The 21,576-nt window shown below is 40.2% G+C and overlaps 2 protein-coding genes across 10 annotated transcripts in view; one reads left to right on the forward strand and one right to left on the reverse strand.

Annotated features, from left to right (window-relative positions):
• Nucleotides 1–21,576, forward strand: part of hmgn3 (high mobility group nucleosomal binding domain 3) — a 51,940-nt gene that overhangs the window by 23,046 nt on the left and 7,318 nt on the right. For 5 of the 9 annotated variants that reach the window (XM_044106508.1, XM_044106506.1, XM_044106507.1 and 2 more), the window contains exons 4-5: nt 20,474–20,524; nt 20,757–20,786. In XM_044106508.1, coding sequence (XP_043962443.1) covers nt 20,474–20,524; nt 20,757–20,786 — 81 coding nt within the window. Of the gene's footprint in view, nt 1–15,904; nt 16,216–20,473; nt 20,525–20,756; nt 20,787–21,576 lie in introns of those variants that run through there. The other 4 variants (XM_044106515.1, XM_044106509.1, XM_044106513.1 and 1 more) reach the window with 4 other exon arrangements.
• On the reverse strand, nt 3,689–11,939 carry enpp5 (ectonucleotide pyrophosphatase/phosphodiesterase 5). The gene is made up of 4 exons (XM_044106498.1): nt 11,660–11,939; nt 8,058–8,960; nt 6,449–6,625; nt 3,689–5,061 (listed from the first exon to the last, which is right to left on the reverse strand). Exons 2-4 carry the CDS (start codon nt 8,935–8,937, stop codon nt 4,643–4,645), a joined length of 1,476 nt encoding a protein of 491 aa, XP_043962433.1. The 5' UTR covers nt 8,938–8,960; nt 11,660–11,939; the 3' UTR covers nt 3,689–4,642.

Genomic DNA, 21,576 nt, shown 5'->3' on the forward strand with positions numbered 1-21,576 from the left:
TAAAACATTGAAAGGATGAGAAAGTAGGTAGTTCCCATATAAATGCTTTTAATTTATGAATTTAAATTTCGTAAAAAGTATATCTATATTTATATCACAGTGATGTCTGTTGTTTTTGGGCACGGTTAAGCCATTCAAAAAGTAAACGGAGAAAATTAAACCAATCTTTTTGTTTACATATATATATCCATAAGGCGCAGCAAAAATATACACACAACTGATTTGGATTCAAGTTTTCTAATCTTTTCTGTAACTATGCAAATTAAAAAGATCTCAAGCAAGAGTCAGTTTTCATTTTTGTTATTTGAAATGGCTACTATGAACTAGAAGTGCAAATTAGAGGCTACATGTCCTAACAAGCATCCAGCAACTTGTTTCAATCCTGTAGTGCAAATCAGGGGATCATGTCTTGCGAGTCATTCCGAAAAATTCTTCTCAACCAAATTGACAATAAACCCTAGAACTCCTAAGACACAGTACAGACAGTTTGCAATTGCACTTCACATTTCAACGACAATATGGCCATGGTTACAACACTAAATTACGACAAGTAGCGAAATACACAGTCATCTATGAAAGAAAAAGAATGCCCTCCCGAGACAGCCAACAATTAAAGCCCCCCTCACACCAGACTGTGTGGGCCATGAAAAACCTTGTGCTCTGAATGCCTTCATGAGCGGATTTGATACAGTCAGATAAGGCGCGCACACTTCCAAATTGCGCATATGGGCAATTTGGAAGAATGTTGCAAAATTATCCAGGCTGCAGTTTAAATGCAAAACTTTGTAAAAATAGAGATACCTTCTGTCATTAGTGGTAGCATTTTGATAGGATGGTCAAAAATGCAGTAGAGAAAGCAGATGTACTCAATCATATAAGAGCATAGTAGAGACATTTCCCTCTAAAATTAGGTTTTTCAAAGGTAAATTTGTTGCAAACTTCCAACTGCAATAGAAATCCAGGAGACTAGGGCCGCCTTAATCTGGTGTGAAGAAGGCATAACAGACCAGAAGACAAAATGAACGCTCGAGAGAGGTGTACTCTGTTGAGTTTAAAGGCAAATGGTAGCCGACTAGTGCGACGTGAATGCCCTACACATGAAGTAGCTTGACACACTCAGTGAATTTTCCAGGTAACATTCAAACTGAACAGTGACCATGATCAGTCTCCTGAAGCTACAGCAGTTATATATATATATATATATATATATATATATATATATATATATATATATATATATATATATATATATATATATATATATATATATATATATATATATATAATCACAGCATTTCCAGTATAAAGTAACATCTTCTCCGGTGCTCAAACCACAAGCAGAACAAGTGGTGGAAAAGTAGACTTTGGTCCTCCTTTAGTTCGTGACATACAAATTTGATTTGCATAGATTTGAAAATGTCAAATCAAAACTGCCTGCCGCCTAAGAATAGCTCAAAAGTAGCATGTTGAACAGCTATTTTTAATCTCCGACACGTTTCCACCTCTTTCTGCTAGTAGGAGAGCCGGCAAAAATTCTCCAGACACTTCATTGGTGGACTTTTTCAGTGTAAAAACTATGAACGCTTAAAAGGCAAAGATTGTCTGAAGGCATACCCAGTTATCTGATTTCCACACCTGTTGCTTTCAGCATCTCTTGCCATAACTAGCTCCATGTTGGACATAGGATCATAAAAGCTGGTTCCAAACAGTGAACTCTCATGCAGACCCCAAACAATTTAATCTAGAATAGGAGCTAAGAAAGATTTTTTTTTTAAATAGCATAATTTGTTTAGATCTTAACAGCAAAAGGCTTTCCATAGTTGCCAATGTATGTACTTATGCATATAGGTATAATCTGGATCATAGATCAGTATAGTTCATGTTGGATAACATTTAATCTCCTTATATATACTATTAGCCTTTACAGGACTCTCCACCTTCAATGGCACTCCTGGTAAATGTGTGTAAAAGCATTAAGATAGCACAATCTCACTAGAGTACAACTTAAAATTTGAATGTAATTTGACCTAATGACCAGTCAAGAGTTAAGATTTTAATATTAACGGTTCAGTACAAGTCAAATCTAACCAAAGCACACAGTTCCAGTAGAGGTCCCTGTAGAGTATAGAAATCTTCTGGTAGGACAAAAAAATTAGAGATTTTCCATGCAGACTTGTGTGCTCTGACTGTAGACATAAGCAGATATTTGGGACAATTGATGACTTACAAAGATCAGCACTCATCTAACTTCATTGAAGGGAATGTTTTTTGTCTGTTTTTTTTTTGTCATTGAAATTTTGTCCAACTAAAAATTCTTTTTATAGATTTCAGAGTTCTTGAAGGTATTCTGAGAAAAATGCTACTGTAATACAAAATTACTTTAAAAAAATGTTCACACATTTTTACCAACTATACCAATAAGTGTGAGCAAAGACCTCGCCAATGCATAAGCAGGTATTTCTACTTTTGCTCATTTTTCTTTGATTTAGTCAAATATTTGTTTTTGAATAACCTAAATCCTTATTCTTGTCAGAAAAATAACTTTTTTTCTACAAGGATAGATGTCCAAGCAAACATAAATTGACCTTGACTATCAACTATAAAATGCCTTTGGTAGATTATCAATCTGAGCATGCTGATGCCTCTGCATTATTCCGAGTCATAGTTTTTGCCACCAAAAGTTCCAACTTCTCAAAACCACAGGTTAAAAATCCACTCTTAGTCCTAAATCTCTATGCAGAAAGTGACATTGAAGTTGTTACATGATCTCAAGTTAAATTCACATCAAAGCATGGTTACATTATTATTATTTTTTGATTAAACCTGCACCAGAAGCAAACCCTATAAATGTTTCGCTTGTACAACCATATCTGTTGGCGTTAGGGAAACATTTAGAGCAGTGTTTCCCAACCCTGGTCCTCAAGGCACACTGTCCTTTAATGTAATGTTTTAGATCAGTGGTCCCTAACCCGCAGACCGTGGACCAAGTGGTACCGGGTTACGTAAGAAATAATTAAATATTTGCGTTTTATGTATTATTTGAGTCTGGAGGATCTTTTATTTAGAAATTTTTTTTAGCTGGATTCTCTCGGTTATGTCTTTCACGCCAACATTGAGCCACAAGCAGCAAAATGAGTAAGAAACAGATCAGATGTCTTTGGAAAGTTTCTTTGTGAAGAGGAAAAGGCCCAGAGAAGAGATAGGAGAATGGATTTATCCCGGTAGGCGAGTCCCACATTCCAAGCCCGTTCTGCATGACCTGGTGACTGGCTCGTTAATGAGGCAATGAAGCTTCAAACAGCTTCTCCACGTAGAGACCATGAGCACCCTGTGCATGAGCAACACCTGGGTGTCACTGTCTCTCATCACTCCCAGATGGAACCGTCTCGTTGCAGAGAAACAAGCTCAGGGCTCCCATTAGTCGTTATCCTGAGTTAAAATTTTTACGAAAGTAAAATGTTCGTTTCTGTGGCGGCTCTGTATCTTATTTTGAAGAGATATGTAAACGTTACCGAGTAGAGATTGTGAGTTTCACACGGCACAATTTAAGGATTGTCAACCGATTTTCCAAACCTCTGTGACCACAGAGCCGATAAAAGTCCAACAGGTTCGGTCGGTTCGTGTGTCCAGCCACACAGTAGGAGCAACACACCACACAGGAACCGAGTCCAGAAGAAAATCCAGTAAAATCCCCAACATACCATACGTGAATTTAGAATAATCAAACACGGATGACGATGTAGAAGCAGCAGTGATAGTTTGTGGACTCATTTTAAGAGATAAAAGACGTAACAAAAAGAAAAGGCGTTTGATAAAAGACGGCGGGAGCAGCCGCTCTATTTGCTGCGCTGTAATTTGGAGGTGAGTTATGTTTTTCGTAGTTAACATTTTCAACTGAATAAACATAACCTAATATAATAAACATATAAAAATGACCCTTGCATATAGTAATAAACATTTCTACATATTATCTCCGATGTCCACCGGACTCTCAGTTGCCATGTCAACTGTTTTTGGATTCCTCTCTTCTTACGTCACCACGCTTTCTGATTGGTTACCTGTCACATTCAACAGGCTGCATTCTCGCTCCCAGTCAGGGAAAATCCCACAGGCTGCGATAATCGGGCCAAGACAATGTTGAATAAGCCCGATTTTACATGGGACATATTCAACACACCACCATGTAACACACCACACAATGCAGTACTTGTAAGATTGTCGAAAAGGGAAAAAGAAAAGGCTTTGCGGCTCTGCGGGAACACCAACATGCAGAAGCATTATCTGAAGGTCACCCCCCCCAATCATCTGCATGATGTTCCAGCCCTCCTTGGCCTCCAAGACTTGGCAGCAAAACTGCCAAGTCTTGACAGGTCAGCGGTAATAAAAAGGTTGGGGACCACTGCTTTAGAGGGTTCCCTGCTTTAATGCGCCTGATTCAATTTATTGCAGTTCAAAAAACACCTGTTAATCAGTCTTCAATTGAAATCAGCTGGACTGAAGCAAGGAAATACCTAAAAAAGTGTGTCTTGAGGACCAGGGTTGGGAAACACTGATTTAGAGAACGCTTCTGGGCCAAGCATGGTACCTCGGGGAGCAACTGCCCCTATTCTTTTCCGTCTCCAATCCTTTTAAACTTCCTCAGCTACAGGTGCAAGTCCTCTTGCAATAAGGGCTGCGACATCTCCCAGCTTCTGTGTTTGAGCACAGGCCGCTGTTTTAGCGTCACCAATATGACGTAGACCACTAGGAATCCGAGGACCATCACCACGCCGATGAACGAACCCACAACTGGGGCGTACGAGTACCTGCTGACCTTAGGAGGAGGGGTGAAGTGGGCTGAAGCAGGCGCTGAAGTAGTCGGCTCCGAGGACAGAAGGTCCCTGACATTTAGGAGTGAGCCGTTGTTTGGCAGAGGCTGGATGGCCAGGATGTGGCACATGAGAGGGTAAAGGTCAACAGATCGCATGGAGGCCTTGATATAGTTCTGGCGAAAGGCCGGACCACGGGCCACAAACACCGGCTGCATGTCGCGTAAGGTGTTGTTGTAGCCGTGGTTTCCCACTGAGGAGGAAAAAGACAACAAGTAGGTGTGAAAGTTGTGATAAGTTACTTCTGTTCATCTACATATTTACTTTTTTTTCATGTTAAGACCCATCAGGTAACAAGATTCCAAGTTTGGCAGAACTATTAATGTGTAAAAATAACTATGTTCCAAATTAGGTGAAGCATTTATTTTTATACGTTTTTAGGGGTTTAACATAAGTGGACAATGGGCGTGCTGTGGTGGCGTAGGGGATAGCACGACCCACATTTGGAGGCCTTGATTCCCCGACCCGCCGACATTTGCCGCATGTCTTTCCCCCTCTCCTTCCCCCTTTCCTGGCAGCCTACTGTCATATAAGGGACACTAGAGCCCACAAAAGACCCCCTGGTGGGAAAAAAAAGAAAAAACATAAGTGGACAAGTAAAAATGTCCAAAAATAACACATTACTATTTTTCATGTGGCTTTAAGGCTTTTAAAAACAGAGACTGAAATTTTGAACCCATTGTAAAAACAAAAAAAAAAAATAACAAGCCCTGTTTATGGAACCAATTTGGAAACTTTTTGTTATTCTCTGTTCTGGTGGAGATCAGATGACTGATTGCAGAATAATAATTTTTTTTGTTGTTTTAGTTTGGTTTGGGAACCTTTAGTTTCTGGAACAGACTAATCTTAATTTATACTAAATCATATAACGTATTTACTTTTTATGACCTTTTACTAAAATCTTGCTTCAATAATTCTGAACTACTCCTTTAACGCAGCTCAACCAAATCTATAAAGCAGACTTTAAGTCGGTAATGGAGCTAAATTTAAGACCCTGCTGATGAGAACGACGCTTACACAGGTGCAGTAATTCCTTAGCCATGACTTTAATTTTAATGCCAATACTGTACAATCATGTCCATTAATACATGATACACTGAGCGCACTGCTAGGCTGCACGGCTGTTGTTTTATCCTCCAAAGAAAGAGTCAGCATGTTCTCCTGTAAGGTGCAGCTTCCACATGGACATTTCACTGATTAACAGGCTTTCAGCGATGGCGGAGACAGGCAGTGTAATTAGCTAGTGTGGTACTGCGTTTGAGACATATGTTCTGACATTTCTAATCTGAACAAAAGGACCTTTTTTTCTTTTCTTTTTTTTTTATTGAATTAGGAAAAGCGCTGGAAGGCACAGCGATAAAACTCACAGAACTCCAACCCCCACCGCCCTATTCTTTCCAGTCCCATGAGAAAATGAATCTGGCCCCTCTTCGTTAATTACATTTGGTATAACTTGTACTAGCTTCTGGATCGGGGACAGAAATACATCACCTGTGAAGCTATAATTAGAGCAGGCAAACGCCTGCTGTTTAAAGAAAAAAAAAATGTCCAGAATAACCAGGCGGGATTTTCACACGTACGCATGAAGAGCCCGGTCCTGTTCTGCATGATGGTCCAGCCCTCCTTGGCCTCCAGGAGGATGGGCATGATCCGGACGTTGTGCTGATAATGGAAGTGTTCGGGAATGTCGTCCTTCCTGTATGCCACCATGTTGGGGTTGGCGTCCGCCAGCATTGCATACACCTCGTCAAGCTTCCCTACGAGACAGACCACAGGCAAAGGGTTGAGTTTTATTTCTGATGCAACCCACAACCGGGGCGCACGAGTACCTGCTGACCTTAGGAGGAGGGCTGGAGTGGGTCACCCCTCCAGCCCTCAGCATTACATCTACCATGTCAGCATTCGTGGGCCACAACTGCTGACACGTAAGCATTTGTGGCAGTACAGTAAAAAAATATTAAATGTACAGATTTGTTTATGACCTTTTCATTAATGCTCATAACTAGTATTTTATATGATTTAGACACTAAAGAAATGGGTCAGGCATCTTTGCACTCCTGCTGATAAAAAAACTAACTAGTTTTATTGTCTCATGGTCTGTGTCATTCTGTTAACTTTTCCTAGAAAACAAATGTAGCACTCAGCCTTTGCCCAATTTCCAAGCATTAGTTTGTTTGTTTTTTAAACTCCAATTCTGATTTCCGCCTTAAAACAAGAAAAAATACAAGATTTATATTCAACATATTCTTGTAGCCTTTCTACTGCGAGCAGACATCCATCTAGTCATGTTTTTCAACTGTGCAATTACCTGAAGAAACCACAAGCATGCACGGGAAGAACATAAAGAAACACTCCAAGGTCGGGATTCAAACCCACCAACTTTGTGTTGCAAGGCAAGAGTGTTAGTAATTGCACAATCCAGCATTAACGAAGACATGAGCGTTTTATATTAGGAGGAAAGACAACTTGATATAGCTGGTGTGATACAGGGAGAAAAGTAGAACACATTCTTCTAAGACTTATGTTAGCGATTTGAAGAGTTAGCATTACTAACAGCTATTTAACACACTGAAAGCTCAAAAAGCTCAAATTAAGCTATGTAGCTGTATTATTATTCAACCTTCCTGTTATCTGCTGCAAGTATTGCTCTCTCACAATTTAAATGAACCTGAAACATGTTTCTACATGCGATGCATGATGCATTCCAGAACTACACAGAGAGAAGTTTTAAACCGCTCAAACTCTTACGGCTAGCTAAGTTCACTCACTCTTTGGTCACCTAGCAATAACTTGTGGAGTAGCAGCAGTTTAAGGTTTCGCCACTTTGTCTCATAACTGCGTCGGAATAAAAAAACTATCTGGAGTGTAAACTGATACAACAGGAAAGGTCACACAACCAGCTTGGCAGTATTTCAGATATTTAAAAGAAAAAACTAATAATTATCAATATCAACTGATATGAAACGCTTGTATCGTGATACACCCATCCAGAAGGTATATATGCTAACAGGCAGAGTTTTTACTATTAAGTTGTTTGACACCTTAGTCAGACCAGGTAGCTATTTGTGATGGTGCTTTCATTGATTGGAAAAAGAACAGATTTTGAACTTTCTAATCAGGAAGAAGGCTAAAAATAACGCCCAGCTCCAGTCACCAGATTATTTCATGCACCATTTAATGTATCGTTACCTTCTTTGGGGAGGATTCCCACCACTGGACTCTTATCCACCCAGGTGTACAAATCTCTGTCCACATACTGGTCCAGTTCTATGATTTTCTCGGGGGAAAGCTGGGCCATCCCGTGGTCACTGGTCACAACGAGGTTCACTTTCTCATACAGCCCGGCCTTCTTCAGCTCATCCAGGAGGAATCCGAGCTTCTCATCGATCCCGGCGATGATGGAGTCCATGAGCGGGCTCTGAGGTCCCAGGTTGTGGCCACTCTCATCCGGCTCCTCCCAGTACAGGATTCCAAAATCCACGGCTTCCCCCTCAGGTGCGGAGAACCACTCAATAATGCTCCGCACCCTAGCTTCAAAGGAAACCGAGGCGTTGTACGGGAGGTACCGAGTGGGGAACACGCCGTGAATCAGTACGTCAGAGCCGGGCCACATGGCCGCTCCGCTCCGCCCTCCGTCTTTCTGTACCGTCACCCAGAGAGGCACGGCCTGCTCCCACCACCTTGAGTCATAAACGCTGTCCGTCTCCATGGAGAAGGACAGGTTCAGAGCCGGGTCGTACATCTCGTTGGCCACGACGCCGTGCGTCTCGGCGTACAACCCCGTCACCATGCTGTAGTGGTTCGGGTAGGTTTTGGTGATGTAAATGTTCTCCACAAACTCGACCTTCACGCCCTCGTCCATGATGCTGCGGAAGTTGGGAGTCGGGACGCGGTAGATGTAATCCCAGCGGAAGCCATCGAAGGACACAAGGAGTAGCTTGGGTCGATCCTTGTCGCCCTGCTCCTGATGTTGATGGCGGTTCAGATTGTGAGGAGAAACCAAGGGGAGAACCACAGCGAAGAGGTAGAAAGGAAGTCTGCAGCCTCCTGACGTCAAGTAGCTCAGCATAGTGTGGCTTGTAATGACACAACCTGCAAAACACAAACACTAAACCTGCTCAAGTAAACATTTATCTGGAAGAATTATGCATATCACATGTAAAATGTTTAATAAATTTTACAGGTTGGCTCCTTAATTAATAAATTGGCTCAGTTTTTCTTAATTTTGGGAAATCTGTCATTGGCCGATGTTTACATGTGTAGCTGATATTATCTACCTTGGCAAAGGGCTGAAAATCAACCACCATCCTCCTTTGCTCTGCTGTAACAGATGTTGGACTGGCAGACCCGGCCCATCAGGTTATGTCTGCATGTTTGCAATTAACAATAGTCAACCCACTGTTAAGAACTCCGTGACATTTCAGACAAAATCAGTGTCGGACAAAATCCGAATCGGCAGGTCAGACTTTTCAAAGGTTGGCCATCTGTGATTGGCCAGGAAACTGCAATCAGTACACCCCTAAAAATTACAATAAAAGTGAAAATCCACCCAACCAGTCAGCTATGCTCAGATTTGTATCGTATGCCATTTTATTGGATTAAAATAAATGATGGGTAAAAATAGACTGTTATTTTTTTCATGATGTGATTATAAAAATGACAATGTTTGAATTCTCATAAAATTGCTACATTTTCCTAATATTACACCTGTAGTCTTGCAATATTATTACTTTTTGTAATTAAAAAAGAAAAGTATATTTTGTCGTAGCATTGACCTAAAATCAATGTCCAAATAAATAAAAGCTGTAAAATATTCTTATCAAACAAGATGGCGGCCCTTGGTGCTGACATCACTACAAACTACGGAAGCCCAAGGAGTGCATTGGTGAAAAAACTCCCAATTTTCCAAAAATCAAATCTTCAAAAAGTAAAAATTCAATTGATAAATGCAATTAATTTAGCGCCCACTCCTAACTCTTAAAAATACATGCATTTAAGTTGAAAAATGTAGACGTCAGTGACATGAATGTTTAAACTGAAATTTTTTTTATCCCCTAAATTTTAAGTTCAGTCCTTTTTGAAGTTATTTTTTGACATATCTCTTTTGAAAGCCATTCTTCTCATAATATCCACAAAGGATGATTCAGTCGGAGAGCACTGAGATATTTTTAGCCGTCTTTAAAACACCAAAAACACCTCTACCAATTTTATGTCTTTGAATCTGAAATGTACACACGTTTTGAAAATGGTGGACATTTTACCACCGAAGGAGTAAGTGCATTCTGCTCAACTAGCATAGTAGCATAGCTGGCTCTATGATGGAACTGGTGCATTCCTGTAATGTTGGAAGATACTGTGTATATACAAACGAGGGACATGGACTTTTAGAAAAAAGATGCAACTCTGATATTCTTGTTAATTATTGACATCATGATAATAATAGCCTGATAGATTCATGTCTGCTCAACATAGCGGTCAGCAAAAATATGCAATGTTTTAAACGTGATCTGGATGGGCTCAGTTGAAACAATGAGAGCAGCAGCTGCTCTCTGAGTGCTGCTAAAAAAGGAAGTGATGCACCAACAGCGTTCGATTATTTGCCAACCTTTCTGATATGCGTCGGCGGTTTATATTTCAGAAGGAGCCAACAGTAGGAGATCTTTGTATTTTAATCTCCACATAAAAAAAAGGCTGACTGCAAAGCTCATTAACAATCTCCCTCCAACCAGCATAGATATCCAAAGTGCTTCAGGAAACAGTGGGATACTAAAAATAGCTCACAACAACTGAGTATGTATGTAATCAAATTCATTTCCCTCCCTATAGAAATGTGTAATAACCGCTTTTTAATAAGCCTGTTCTTTATATACAAAGCACAAACTCTGTAACATTGCAACTACAAAACTCAATGTATTTTATTTTGATTTTACCGAGAACTGTTGCTTTGCAGCGAGAAGTTCCTGAGTTTGAATCCCGGCCCGGGGACTTTTTGCACGCACTTTGCTCAACTGAGATCAAAATCGAACCAAAAGAAGTTGAGGCCTTCCACCAGAACAATGACCCTAAACATTCAGCCAGAGTCACAATTGAATGTCCCATGTCAAAACATATTAATGTCTTAAAACGGCTCAGTCAAAGTCCAGACCAAAACCCAAATGTGAATGGAGGGAACCTACGAAACTGACCGTTCACAGATGCTCCCTGTCCAACAAAAATATTAGAATTTGTGGTTGCATTGTGACAAAAACGCAAGGACGTTCAAGAGTTACGATTGCTGCTTTTGCAAGGCATTGAATTGATGCACCTGAAGTTAATATTTTAATATTCTGAGCTGTGCCCTCATCTGTTATATCCCACTACTTCAAAATCAAAAGAAAAGCATTTTACTTTAGGAATTGACACGTTTTTCAAATTATTTACCAAACTTTTGTGTAACTGGTGTGTAATTGTTGCTAAAGACATGTTGATGTAAATTCATATGCCCAGATTGACCTTAAAGCAGCAGCAGGTTGGCATATACACACATCAGCAGAAATGATGTCATTTGGAAATATATCCGATTTAATTAGCCTGCACAGACAGTTAATGAAGCGCAATTTAGTCTGTAAAGTTTTGATACATTTCTGCAGCAGAGCTAACCTCTATGAAGCTCTGCTGGTTTTTGAAAACAATAGCCAGGTAAATGTAAGCAAAGCCCAGAGTGCGTTAATATAGCATCGGAATGCGATAGGTCGGACAGAAAGTAAACACATTTGCAAATTATAATAATGAGAATAAACAAGCGCGCTTACCTTATCAGAATCCAGCCTTTCCTCTGTCCTCTCCGGCTGCACAAAGAGATAAACAGCCGGACCGGTTTAGTTCTGCTCTGCTCCCGGGGCGGAAGTCCCGCCTCCTCCTCAGGCTTTCGCAGTTAGTTGTGTCAACCTTTTATTTTTTAATTTTTTTGCCCCTCTCTTTTCCCTGCCCGGTTTATTTACAGCTAGCTTAGCTGACCCGGACCATATGAAGGCAGGAGGCTGCGCGCGCGCGCGGCTTCTTGGGTGCAGGTGCACGAGAGGTGATGGCGCTGCTGATCAGCTCTCTCTCGGACGGTCCACATGACGTAATGCGTGTGGGATGTGGGGGGAGGGGGGTCTGAGCGACGGGTAGGAGGCTGAACTAGCAAAACAAATGGAACAGTAGAGCTTGTCGATTTTTATTTTTGTTTTGTTTTGTTTTTCGGAGGGGTTAGGTGGGGAAAAACAGCAGAAGAAGAGTAGCCATTTCCTGATAAATGCGTCTCAATGACAGGACTTTAAAATCTAAAGAGGGAGTAATATTATCATCAGGCTACATTACAATGTTGCTCCAAATCAATAGTTTTTCTCCCCTCCTGATTTGAGGTTAAAAGCAATGCAAGGATGAAAACTATGACAAAAACTATCCACAAGGTGTCAGCCAAGTTCTACGTTAGACTAGACATTATGCTCTAAACAGAAATTTTATTCGGTTTGACAGCAGAGGTCTTTTTTAGCCTAATTAAATTTACAAACATAATTTTAATGATCCCGATTTATGCTTATGAGTTCAACTGCTGTGATGTATTTATACCTATTTGATTGATTGATTGATTGATTGATTGATTGATTTAATATGTTGTCATCTTGCTTTTATGTTTTTTGTTGTTTTTTTTTTTTGTTTTTTTTGAGAATTCAAGGGACATACAAACACAAAGTAACACACAGTTGTTGAGACAAAATCAGACAGGTTCTCTTTTCTTTTTTCCCCAACACTACACACACTACAGAAAACACAATCCAGTAGCAACACTGAAAGGAAATATATTTACATATATGTGAAACTGGCTTCTGTCTTGTTTACTACTGGACTTTATGTAGCAGCAGCATTATCTAATTTGAATACAATTGTTTTGAAACCAAGCTAGCATTGTCTCTGTGGTTTAAGTGTGAAGAGTTAATTCTTGATAACAGTTTAGTTGCAAAATGGCAAGGGATTAAGTTTACAAAATAAACGGTGTTGACCTGCAAGTTTGCTTGTTTATTTTAAAATAACATTCAATTTTGATAAATTAAAGCGGTCAAAATTACTAAGAAATAACAGCAAACTCTTTCATTACTTCTGTCCAAGACAAACTCGACAGGGGGACTTCTCTGTAATTCTTTAATTCGAGTGACATTCCGCATCTTAGATGTGCAAATAACGAGTGAGGGTATTTTACAACTTCACTAGTTGTAAAATAGTGAAGTCAGTGTAATTCTATATTGTAACATTTAGTAAAGATACATGCTGCTTTCGACATAAATAATGCAGGTGTGTTGAGTTAAAGATATAACATTCACAATTCTGTTAGGGAAGGGTACATTTATTTTACACAGCTTTGTATTCTTTTTATTTTATTGCTTAAGAAAATCCCCTCTCTCATAGCATCAGTAGCAATAGATTATCATTTCTTTCCCGATTAGAATAGTGTCAAATTTCAACCAATCACATGGAGCTGGTGGCGCATTATTTAGGTAGTTTGAAGTAGTAGTGACCATTTTGACGCATGTTGTACTGATACGTTTGTTGTATGAATCTTTCTCATTCTTCTTCAAATTGAAAAGAAGGTTTCTGGATTTTCATAAGTTGCTATTGTGCTAAACGTTTAATACTGAAGGTGGGCATGGAATGAAATCCAATTTATAGAGGGTTTTATGTTGTGTGATTGTAACATAGGATCTAAACACACTAAAACACTTTAAAAGCATCATTTTCTGCCAACCGGGCAGATGACAGCCTAAAAAAGGAAAAGGAAAAAATTATCCACAAAGAACAGACGTGATCCGCTTATTCTTCCATTTTCATAACCTATAAAATCTTTTGACTGCATGTACTGCTATGTTTGTTGTATGAATCGTCTTCGTGCTTCTTTTTTTTCTTCGAGTTCGCTGATAGCTTGAATCAGAACTCCAGAGTGTCCGTCCACACATCTGGTCCTGTGTGTTCTGGACTTCTAAAGCAGCTTTGTATTTGGGCCTATGTAGAATCAAAAGGCTTGTTTGGACAGGAAAGCTCCATCTATAGAGCTCTCTCTGTTTCTCTGCACATTGTGACGCTGCCCAAGAGTGTGGAGGTTGCTTTTCTGGCTTTTGTGCTTTCTGCTCCATTGTGTGTTTAAAAGAAAACGGTGTAATATACAGTATGTCCCGAATATTTCAAAAACACGCCGACTGCCGGTTTTGTGCAGAAGTTTCAGATGCTCGTTGTTCAGAGATGAGAAGATTGCCGTGCTGAGCATGAGTGAAACTAATTACAATGTTCTTCTGGACCTTGTAATGACATTTAAATGTTACCATGTATATGCTCCGCCATAAGGCTTGGAGGAATATTTTATTCTGAAATTATGCCAATGGAACTTCAACCATCTGAAATAGTAAAGAGAAGCAGTTGTCATTCTTTTATTAGCGCACGCAGATCATTACCATTCAGCTTCAAATAAATGCTTTGTGTAACATCTTTCTTCGGAGAATTTGGCGCAAATTGTTCAAATCTGTTTGTGTGGCTTGGATTAAATAGGTATTCGTAACTTACAGATAATTTACAAATATTTGCATTAACTGTTGGTTTAAAAATTAGTAAGATATAAAAAAGCTGATGGCTTCCATTTTTAAAAATGGTCAGATCGGGGTTGATTAGGACACAGTGGTGGGAAAAAATGTGTTAATCCAGATGTGGCCATCTACTTTAATTCAGCTCTTAGATTCTGTTTGTTTCGTTGAGCATTTCCTCCTGTCTGCTACTTGTTTTAGTGTTTTTCTGAAGAACAAAAACCTTCAGCTCGTGAGCACCGATAAAGGACGTAGGTGTAGAAGTTGTCTGTATGCCGTGCAAAAACGTCTATTTTTGACCTAAGTTTCAGCTTCCTTCCCTTGCCCAGCGACGGTAACACAGTAAAAGGCAGGGCGCAACTTGCAGGCGTGTGTGCTTCTTCCCAGCTGGAGAGCCTGCTTTTAACATTTCAGCGACGACACGTGATACAGGTGCGCGTGAACCAAGGATCCGAGGTCTCCAATTCATTTTTGGGCCAAATTTGATGTGAGTGGTCCGTATTTGTTTTCTATTCAACTGGAAGCTTTTTGATTGCATTAGTTTAGTTTTTTTCTGGGACTGCAACATGTACAGTGATGGTGTTTACTTAGTACTTTGTGTAGACATTGTACGGCAAGATAAAAGAGTTGGTTATTACTGCTTTTAATGGGAAATAGTTTTCAAGTAAACGGTTGAGTTAAATATCACAAACTTGGATCATCTGTTCTCTTTTTGCAGTGTGAATGTTATTTTTGAACTAAATCTTTAAAAAAGACTCTAATTTGAGTAAATCAAATCGGGTGACGCTGTTTATTCTCCAATGTTCTCAAACAAACCTTAGGTGTTCACTAATTAAGTGACTTCTTGAATGTTTTATTTAGGAGTATAATGAATGAGGGCTTAATGCAAATTCACGTCACTTTTAAATTTGTGATTTAGGATAAAACTTGGAAGCAGCCATCTTTTTCCCTTCTACTTCTCAGTTATACTCTAAATACTCAGTCATGTACAATTCATTAAGAGTGTGGGCACTTCTTGGAAATGTTATATAATCAGTACTTGAGAAATATTGTACACCAGCTGTTTGTAGGTGATAACCTGCCCCCTCCCTAACAGTGTTGTGTGAAAGATGTGGTTGGCAGAATTGCATAAAAACCTGCCATACATTATGATCAATCTAGTTCTTTACAGCAGGTTGGGAAACCCCTACAAGACACAATGCCCGTCAGATTTTCTGGACCTTGTTTATGGCCGACGTTCGTGCCATTGTGCCCTTTGGTTTCTGGTTCTGGTCCTTTGTGTTTTATTTGTTCATTTTTTTTTTTTTTTTTTTTTTTTTTTTGCCCCCATTCTACATAAACAGAGAGCAATGGGGCCCCTTCTCCCATTGGCCCGTCTCCACTTTCCCTCAAAACTCGGGATCGGCGTACAAAGAGCGCGCAGCCAATCGCAGAGAGCTTCGGGGGAAAACCGCGGCCAATGCCCGCCGCCCTGTTATTTACACAGAGACCGACCCGGCCAATCAGGAGTCGTCACAGCGCAAGGATTCTGACCCCAACCAGCCAATGGGATCGGGGAGGCACAGAGTTTTGTGGGAGTGCATATAATCAACATATTATCCAAGGTGGCTCAGATATTGATCCGGTATTCCTAGGTAGTTCAAATTCACCACCCGCTGCCCTTCGGCTTTGACCTCATTTATCTCTCTCCCCTCTCCCTCCTCCTTCTTCGAGCTCGGTTGGAGAATTATTCACGCGCAGAAATGCCGAAGAGAAAGGTGAGTTCCGGCCGGCGCACTTCGCTGTAGTTTTTTCCCCCCTCTCTCTCCCCCTCACCACCACCACCACCTCTCGCTTTGGACGAAAATAGCGGCGCGCGATTAATGTGGCGCCGCGAGGCAGGCAGGTGAGGCGAGGCGAGGTGATGGCAAAGTTTCAAGAAACCCTGCCACTGCCCTTCTTGTTTTTAGTATGTATTTTTCCGACGTGTTTTTTTTTTCTTTAATTACTATTTTCGCATCATAAATATTTCTGTCCTCACGTCAGCGTTTGTATGTTGGTCCCCCCCACTTCCCTGTCCGAGACGGTGCGGACTGGCGAGAATGTCAGACGGATTCGCAAGATGGATGGAGGGATGGATGGGCGCGTGAATCTAACTATAAATGTGTTGCAGACACTTAAGCTGGAGACTTTTCATTTCACAATATTTTTCAGAAGCAAAAGGAAGGAGAAAAAAACCATATCGCACCCCCCTTGGTCTAAATTTAGTTTGGAGAAATGGTAGGCGCCAATCCGAATGAGCGATCCCATATTCAGGAAGCGAGCAGGCGAAAAAAAAAAAAAAAGACAAGGAAGGAAGGATCAGGGAATTGCTGTTGCCTCTTCACTGTCTAAACAGCAGCACGCGTCGAGTGCCATTGGATTGTGTTAGTGCGTACGTGGAATTTGGCGTTTGCATCACCTGAAATCTGCTATTGTCTGCGCAGAATCTCCTCTGAGGACAGAGAATGGGGTGGAAAGAGAGAGGGAGAGGGATTGGGGGTATTTAGGGGCGGAGGGGTCGCCCACATGCAAATGATGCGATTGTCACACTGCATGTAAAACTGACTTTTTTCCCCCCTCCGTGCTGTTTACCTATGCCTGAAACCAAGAGGTGTAGACCTGTGCGTTGCTGTTCAATGTACATCCTAGTGAAAATGTTCTTGTTTTTTTTTTTTGGGTCACATTTAAACGTCTCATGTCATCAATTTGAATTTCAAAAAGATAAACATTAGCAACAGCAGCAGAACAATGGTCGTAAGTCTACCGATAAGTGGCTCAGAAAACCAACATAAAGGTTTTCGGAGCGGTCTAGACAAAGTCTGGACGCTTTTGCATGACCTTAAAAGAATGAAAACAAATTCTGCAAAGAAGAGTGGGCCAAAACTCCCATTTTGTTGGATTGTTATTTATTTATTTTTTTTGTAATTAATGACATCATCATCATCATATGCTCAGGTTGTCTTTGGTTGATATTCAAGTTAGTTTCCATGATCGGAAACAATTATTGCGACAAAAAGACTGGAGACTGTTTAAGGGGGCTAACAAGTTTCCCTCTATGCGATTAACTATACCCACAGAGAATATAACTTGTTTTACTGTGTTTAATAAGCTAAGAATAAAATTACTTTAAAATAAATGAGGTTTTTCTTTCTAGTCAATTACAGCGACACAAGAAATTGCAAATGTTTTGTTTCAATATCAGTTTGCACAACATTGCAAAATGACTGTTTGGACGGCTTGAACTCCTGGCTAATATTCTGTAAGAAGGAGGGAAACATGGATTCATCTCAACTGATTTTACCGGTGTAATGTTTTTTATATAGTAGGGTTACACCGATTTATCGGTCAGCCAATTTCCTTAATTTTGGGAGACCGTTGATCGGCCGATTTTTACATGTGAAGCCGATCTTATCCACCGATGTTATCAACCTCAGTAAAAGTCTAAATATCAACCACTGTGCTTATCTTTTCCTCCATGAGAGACGTTTGACTGACAAACCGGCCGGCCTGGTCTTGTCTGCACATTTACAGTTAACAACAGTCACTCCATTCTTACCAATTCAGTAACTTTCTTGATATTTGAGCAACGTTTCAGGCATAAAAATGATATCAGCCAAAATCGGAAATGTTAAGTTATTCTTTTTACAAACTCTGTAATCAGCGATCGACCAGAAAACTGCAATCGGTGCACCCCTATTATATCTGGTGCATTGCTTTGATCCTTTCATGCATGTTTGAGGAATCCTTGAATCTCCCATGGCAACCATTCGGAGATGCCTCTCCTAAGAACGGTTGCAAACAGTCCAATGGAGGAGCGTTGTTCTGACGAAGTGTTGAAGGTGGAGTGTTGGAAAAAGTAGGAGCTTCTTAAAGAGACAGACGGGTCAAATTGCAAAGTCAAATTTCTTTTGTCATTTTTTTAATTTATATACAGCAGCATTTTTATAACAACTAAAGGTAACTTTTTTTTTGTGCTATTAAGTGTCATTATGAGTCTGGAAATATGTATTTCTGGGGTGTCAGTGAAGCCCAGGTTGCTTTGATGCTATTGACCTTCAAGTCATCTGCATTGTTGGATCTGCTGTATTGTTCCTTTATGTTCCTCTCCAACTCTTCCTCCAGACTCTGTAATCTTGATTTAAACTTGAAACACAAACTTTACTTTTATCTAAAGCCCAGTTCTTTATTCTTCCAGTTCCCGATAAGATGCTTTAGGTACAAGAAATGGGACAGTTGTAGGCCTTGTCTCGCTTGGATGTGTTTGTGCTTGGTGACACGTGAACCACTGACTGCATCTGCAGTTCATGTCTTATGAATTTATCATAAACTCTTACATTTTTTAAGCTTCACAATCCTGTCAATGCTGTGGTTATCCCTCCAACTTCTTCCCCTTCTTTATTTTTTTACATTTTTACCTTCCACTGAACTTTCCATAAATATGAAAAGCTGTCACTTCAGCAGTCTTATCTATGATTATGTAAGCTGTCACACGTCTTTTATTTTGTCGTTTGTGATATTCACCCATTTTAAGTGAATTACTAAACAATTAACATTTGAAAGTTTGTGGTTTATCCAGATGTGCCTGTATTAACAGGGATACAAAGGTCCTGAGTGGAACCTTTGTATTTGTGTGTTTCTGGTACGCTCATAAATCTGACGCGCAAGCAACAGCAACGGATGACAATGATGCTTTTTTGGGGCCCACTGTAGGTTTAATTTAACCTTTAAAAGGCGATCTGATTGGACGCTGGAGAAGACTATTGTTGTGTTCAACTAGTGCTAAAAGAAGTTAGCCCAAATAGCATCTCAGTGCTAACCATGCAACCGCACAGATGCCACAAACGCTAGATTTCAGGGTCCACAGCTCATATTTCAAGAAGTAGTTTTTAAGCAAGCATGACATTAATGAAACATTTGAAAGCCAATTGTGTATAATATCACTTTGATCCATTCTCATGTCAGATTCAAAACAATATGCATCATTGTTGTTGAGCACATACTTCAATTTATCCAATAATTTAGCATCATCGTTTATTTGAATCGGGAATGTTGCTTATTTTGCGGATATGTAAGTTTGGATTATGATCCATTTAATTGTGATTAATTAATTAAATACCACGCAATTAACTCAATTCAAAATTTTAATCTAGCCCTGCCGTGAATTTGAATCATACTCTTGCAAATATTCCATTTGTCAGCCAGTCCCATGTGATCTTAAGTGATCTTAGGGGGCGGGGGCGCTTTCAGCAGCCGAATGTTTCACTTATGCCTTGGGCCGGTACTATTTACAGCCCATTACTCCCCGAAGGGACTCTGTTGTCGGCCAGATGCATCTTTTATTAAAATGGAAATCACCGGGGAGCATCCTGCCTCATCACGGTGCATATCATTTACCCAACATGAACCTGTGCTGCATCTCTAAGCAGTTTTCAACTCATAAAAAGAAGAGAAACGTGGTAATTAAATCACTCAGGTGGAACTTTACCGAACACTGGGCTCTATTAGATATGCAAAACTTGCAGATTGATAAATCCTAATTAGTTTTGTAAACCTTTAGGTTGAAGTTATTTCCCCCAGTGGTCGACAAAGAAGGGCTGTAATTTATTTGTACTCAACAATAAGCAAAAGATTATAAATCCTACAATTGTTTTCACTGATTATAATTTCCTAGTAATTTAAGAATTCCCAGGGGGGAAATAACACCTAAAGGAGTGTATTTTAAGTCTATTCAAATACGAAAATTGGAATTAAAAGGATGTTTTAATTCTTGACTTCAGTTTTATAAAATTAAGAATAACAACATCTCTATTAGGGGTATCCGTGTAAAAATCCAAAGGAGCATGACAAAAATTAAGAGCAGTAAACCCTTTCTTTTATTGTTCATTTTTGAAAGAAAGAAACCTTTATTAACCGAATCATCTTGATCATTCAAGATACTCGATGCAAATCGCTTAAATCTTTAGTTTTTAACCTTTTTATTTTATTTTCTTTCAGTCCCCAGAGGGTGCTGAGGGTAAGGAAGCCTCTAAAGTCACAAAGCAAGAGGTAAATATTTGACATGACATGAAGGTTGTTGTTGTTTTTCGTGCTGTGTGTTTGTTACGACATGCTGTGGGTTTGCATTGACTGTACTGACGGTGTATGTATATGTATGAGAAAACAGGGCAGGTTAATAATTAGGACGTTTGTAGCTGCCCACAGAGTGTATTTGATATGTCTCTCTCTCTTTTTCTTTCTCTCTGTCTCTCTCTCTTTTGTCATCCCTTGCTCCTTCAAGCCCACCAGAAGGTCAGAGAGATTGTCGGCGGTAAGTTTCCCTCTCCCCCTGCCTGTCTTCACCTCTGTAGCTGTCCTCTCTCCGCTCTCTTCAAAACTCCCCTCACAGCCTTTGCTAAAGTCCCAAATCCAGTTTGCGGCTTTGATTGACGGAGTCGGTGTTTATAAATTTCATGATCGTCCCTCCTCCTCCCCCCGAGGGCCGAGTTCTGGCTTGGTATGCATGTGTGTTTTTTTGTTTTTTTTTTATGTTGTTTCTGTCCGCTGTGGTCCGGGTCTGCTGCATGGCTGCTTTTAATCAGGCCAGATTACTACAACCAGTTTCATTTAGATGAATGATCAGAGTGCTCGAGGTTACGTTAGAAATTGATAATCATGGGCGTGCCGTGGTGGCGTAGGGGATAGCGCGACCCATGTTTGGAGGCCTTGAGTCCTCGACGCGGCCGTCGCGGGTTCGATTCCCGGACCCGTCGACATTTACCGCATGTCTTCCCCCCTCTCCTTCCCCCTTCCCTGTCAGCCTACTGTCATATAAGGGATACTAGAGCCCACAAAAAGACCCCCTGGAGGGGAGGGAAGGGGAGGGGAAAAAAAAAAGAAATTGATAATCATAGCAAAATGATTTGACAAATGATGATATTCTACATTATGCCAGTGACTCTGGTCATTCAGCTGTGTCGTACAAGTGACTTCTCTCTCTGTGTTTTGTACTTTGCCTGTTTTGTCCATCCGTTGAGTCTTTGCATGTTTTTGCATGTTTGCATGATTACTTTAAAGGGGCAATATTATGTAAAGTTGACCTTTTTTTAAGCTTTACATCA

Source organism: Gambusia affinis, linkage group LG22 (assembly GCF_019740435.1).
Source record: "Gambusia affinis linkage group LG22, SWU_Gaff_1.0, whole genome shotgun sequence".
Taxonomy (NCBI): Eukaryota; Metazoa; Chordata; class Actinopteri; order Cyprinodontiformes; family Poeciliidae; genus Gambusia; species Gambusia affinis.

Bases quoted from the DNA above. Each gene is read 5' to 3' on its own strand.
- enpp5 (XM_044106498.1), bottom strand. From the start codon at position 8,937: ATGCTGAGCTACTTGACGTCAGGAGGCTGCAGACTTCCTTTCTACCTC. The intron at 6,626-8,057 runs GTAACGATACAT...TCTGTCTCGTAG, and splicing joins GGGAATCCTCCCCAAAGAAG to GGAAGCTTGACGAGGTGTAT. The intron at 5,062-6,448 runs GTACGTGTGAAA...TTTCCTCCTCAG, and splicing joins CAGGACCGGGCTCTTCATGC to TGGGAAACCACGGCTACAAC.